Source organism: Phaenicophaeus curvirostris, chromosome 16 (genome assembly GCF_032191515.1).
Source record: "Phaenicophaeus curvirostris isolate KB17595 chromosome 16, BPBGC_Pcur_1.0, whole genome shotgun sequence".
In the NCBI taxonomy this organism is placed as follows: Eukaryota; Metazoa; Chordata; class Aves; order Cuculiformes; family Cuculidae; genus Phaenicophaeus; species Phaenicophaeus curvirostris.
The window spans coordinates 15,535,128-15,539,428 of NC_091407.1; the positions used below are offsets into that span (position 1 = coordinate 15,535,128).

The 4,301-nt window shown below is 57.4% G+C and overlaps 1 protein-coding gene across 2 annotated transcripts; it reads right to left on the reverse strand.

Moving 5' to 3' along the window:
* Positions 1 to 605: 605 nt before the first annotated feature.
* LOC138727488 (noggin-2-like) lies at positions 606 to 3,751 on the reverse strand. 2 transcript variants are annotated; one of them, XM_069869922.1, is made up of 2 exons: positions 2,637 to 3,751; positions 606 to 618 (listed from the first exon to the last, which is right to left on the reverse strand). In XM_069869922.1, exon 1 carries the CDS (start codon positions 3,494 to 3,496, stop codon positions 2,879 to 2,881), a length of 618 nt encoding a protein of 205 aa, XP_069726023.1. In that variant the 5' UTR covers positions 3,497 to 3,751; the 3' UTR covers positions 606 to 618; positions 2,637 to 2,878. The 2 variants fall into 2 exon arrangements, with proteins under 2 accessions (XP_069726023.1, XP_069726022.1); XM_069869921.1 differs by lacking the exon at positions 606 to 618 and adding an exon at positions 2,356 to 2,379 and having other exon boundaries at positions 2,504 to 3,751.
* Positions 3,752 to 4,301: the final 550 nt, after the last annotated feature.

The following is a 4,301-nucleotide window of genomic DNA, read 5'->3' on the forward strand; positions in this document are numbered from 1 at the left end:
CACACAGAGCATGCCGGGGGATGACCTGGCAGCCCGTCAGGGCCCCGCTCCAAGCCCTGTGACAGACAAGACAGACAGACAGACGGACGGATCTCTGTTGGGAGCGGGCTTGCACTGCCAGTGCTCCCACTCGCCGGTGCTGGGCTTGGTCCCCGTCGGCTGCTGTCAGCCTGCCCGTGCAAAGCCCTCCATCTCACCCTCGCCCTGGCCCTGCGAGCTCCAGTGGGAGAGCAGGGGGTTCCCCCAGGCTCAGCCCATGAGGGTGGCAAGCAGAGGGCACGCAGGGCCTGGCAGGAGCAGCGCTTCTTCCTGAGCCTGGCACACTCCCGGCTGTGCCGCGGGGGAGAGATGCCAGCCCTGGGCTCTGTCACGGCAGCAGGGCTGGGCAAAGGGCTCTTTTCCATCCTTCCCTCCTGTGCTAGTGGCGGCAGCCGGGAAAAATAAAACCATTTGTTCTGACACACATGGGGCTGCTGAGCTGTGCCAGGCGCTTTGGTGGCCGGGGCGGCAACCTCGACTGCTTCCTCTGCCAGCAGGAGAGCCTAATCCAAGCGCCGCAGAGCATGCAGGATGACACGAAGCAGGACTCTCCCAAGGACTTCAGATGCCACCTCCTGTCTGGGACATCACAGCTCTGTTACGTGCTATGAACCGCTTCTCTCATGTCTTTTCTAACTCCCTAGCTGGTTATATACACAAAGCAAACCCTAAGCAGGATCCCAGAGAGGTGTAAAGTGGCGGAGTGCTACCAATCATCAGGATATCATAGAATCACCACCAGGTTGGAAGAGACCCACCGGATCATTGAGTCCAGCCATATCTCACGACAGACACCCATGTGACCCTGGCAAAGCCCTTTACTCATCACCTGCTCCAAGCAAGAATTGTCGTCTCTGCCGGGCTCCCAGGGAGCTGGGTTGCAGCATGGGGTTTTCCTTCAAAGATAGAGTTTATTGCTAAAAATGTTTTGCTCAGTGATAGCTCATATTTACATTGATATGTTTTTAAAGGAATATTCAAGTAAACATTTCCAATAGTTTCTGGCATAATCTCTAGCTTTTTTTTTTCCTATACACAAACATTAAAAATAAATAAACTGTACACAGAAAATTTCCTTTAACATCTCTACATGACTATATGTATTCCCACACAACAAAACGATTCCACTCTTTCATAGATTTGTACTTTTCTTTAAAATTTCCTCCTTAGTTAATCATTATACACTTAAAAAAAAAAACCAACACCCTAGAGAGCTTGGCAAATTAGTTCAAACATCAGTGACAAGGGCTGAAAAAGACAAAAAAAATTCAGCACAGAGAAACAACCGCCTTTGGGGATGCTGCCATTCTTTCTTCTCTTGTTTTTTAGGCCCCCCTCCCCCTTCTCCTTTCGATAAAATCATCTTTACAGGAAATTTCTGCCCTTTCCTTCAGCAGGAAAGAGCTCAGGTTCTGTGGGGATGGGTTTAAAATGTGGTCCTATGTCTTTAAAATAATAATAATAATAATTATAATAATAATAAAAAACAGCTGCGATTTCCCCCCCCTTTCCTTTAAAATCTCTCTATTTACACTGCTAGTAGTGTTTTTTTCTTGTTTTTTTTTCTTTTTTAGTTTTTATTCCCTTTTGTTAGAGGCTATATACGTATAAAAATAGACATCTGATTGTAGTGCTTTACTGTGCCTTTGGCCTGCCCTGCAGTTCCTGGGTTTGCTTTTTCCCTTTCGAATAAAATAACATTAAAAGAAGTCCAAAATACTGAAAATCACCCCAAATGAAGGTAGGTGAAATCGAAAACCACCTCAAGCGAAGGCGGGTGAAACTGAAAAGCACCCCACATGAAGGCAAAACTGAAAACCAGCTTGAACGAAGGTGGGTAAAACCGACCCCAGACGAAGGTGGGTGAAACCGAGAACCACCCTGAGTGCAGATGGGTGAAATGCAGAACCATCCCGAGTGAAGGTGGGTAAAACGGAGAACTACCCCATATCGAGGCGGGTAAAACCGACCCCAAATGAATGGAACAGAGAACTGCCCCAAATCAAGGTGGGTAAAACTGATGTTAAATGAAGGTGGATGAAATGGAGAACCACCTTGAACGATGGTGGGTAAACGAGACCCTGAATGAAGGTGGGTAAAACCGACCTCAAATGAATGTGGGTGAAATGGAGAACCACCCCAAGTCAAGGTGGGTAGAACCAACACCAAGTGAAGGTGGGTGAAACGGAAAACCACCTTGAATGAAGGTAGGTAAACCAGACCCCAAATGAAGGTGGGTGAAACAGAGAACCATCCCAAGTCATGGTGGGTGAACCCGAGACCCACCCCGAATGAAGGTCGGTAAAACCAAGAACCATTCCAAGTGACAGTTGGGTGAACCTGAGAACCATCCCAAGTGACTGTGGATGAACCCAAGACCCCCCCCCCCGCATGAAGGTGGGTGAAACCAAGACCACCCCAAACAAAAGTGGGTAAACCAGACCCCGAATGAAGGTGGGTGAACCCGAGAACCATCCTAAGTGACGGAGGGTGAACCCGAGAACCATCCCAAGTGACGGTGGGTGAATCCGAGACCCACCCCAAACGAAGGTGAGTAAACCAGACCCCAAATGAAGGTGGGTGAACCCAGGACCCACCCTGGATGAAGGTGGGTAAACCGGACCCCAAATGAAGGTGGGTAAAACCAACGCTAAATGACGGTGGGTGAAATGGAGAATCATCCCAAGTGGAGATGGGTGAACCCGAGACCCAGCCCAAATGAAGGTGGGTAAACCAGACCCCGAACGAAGGTGGGTGAACCCGAGAACCATCCCAAGTGACGGCAGGTGAACCCGAGACCCACCCCGCGCACAGGCGGGTGCCGGGGTCGGGCGCGGGGCTAGCAGGAGCACTTGCACTCGGCGATGAGCGGGTACTGGACGGGGATCCAGGTACAGTACTTCTGGCTGGACCAGCCCTGGCAGTGCCAGCGCAGGAACGTCTTGGTGACGGAGCGCACGGGCTTGCAGAACATCCCCTCGGGCAGCGAGCAGGAGCGCTCGGCCAGGCAGTTGCCCTCCTTGATGTAGCGCGGCCAGAAGCGCACGCCCAGGTCCTTCCAGGCGTAGAGCACGGGGCAGCGCGTGTGCGCCCACAGCCACTGCAGCACCTTGCGCTTCGCCTTCTTGCCCAGGCGCAGCCGCGGCCCCGGCTCCAGCCGCCTCAGCTCCGCGGGCAGCGCCGCCCGGCCCCGCGCAGCCCCCGCCGGCCCCGACGCGTTGCCGGGGGCCGCCACGGCCATGAAACCCGGGTCGAAGTGGCCTCCCAGCTTCTTGCGCAGGGCCCGCTCGTCCAGGTCCTGCTCCTTCGGGTCGTACTCCGGGTCCGGGTGCTCCACGATGTCCTTGACGGGCAGGTTGTCGCTGGGAGACGGGCGCAGGCGCAGGAAGGGCTGCGCGCCCGCGGGCGGCAGCAGCGCCAGGCAGGAGCAGAGCAGCAGCGCCCGCATCGCGCTCATGCTCCGCGCCCCTAGCGCTGCGCGGCGCCCGCCCGCCCCCGGCGCCGCATAAAGAGGCGGAGACGCGGCTCCCACCGGGCCCGTTACTTTAAATAGCGCGGCCGCCCGCGGGGGGACACGCGCATCGGCGGCTCGGCCCGCGGGGCAGAGGGAGAGGGGACCGAGCCTTCCTCTTCTTCGTCCTCGTCCCCTACAGGCAGGGCAATGCGACGTAATGTGGCAGAGCCTTCCTCCTCCTCCTCCGCTGTCGCTCGCTCTCTCTCCCCCCCACCCCCCCAAAAAAAAAATTCACAGCGGCCTCGTCGCCATCGCCATGGTGACAGCTGGGCCGAGCCCCACGACAGCTCGTCTAGACGGTGTGACAGGCTCTGGCGTGAGACCGGAGCCCGAGAATGAAACGCTCCTTTATAGCCGGCGCGGGGGCGGGGAGCGCTCGGGGCGGCCCCGGGGCTCAGGCGGGTGGCGGCGGCGCCCGCGGCCCGGCCGGGCTGCTCATGGCGAGCGGCGGGGGCGGCCGGTGGCCCCCCGGGGCATCCTCGGCGGCGGCGGAGACCGGGGGGTTGGGATGGGGTAGGGGGTCGAGGCGGCGAGACCCGGCTGCGGGCGGGGTTGGGCTCGGCCGCCGCTCAGCAGCCCCGGAGACCCATCCCGGCGCTGCTGCTGCTGCTGCTCCGGGGGCTCGGGCTGCCCCGAGCGCGTCCACACGCGGCTCCGCGCCCTGCGCTGCCGAACCGGGGCGCCTCGGCTCAGCTCAGCTCGGTGCAATTCGGCTCGGCTCGGTGCAATTGGGCTGGGCTCCGTGTAG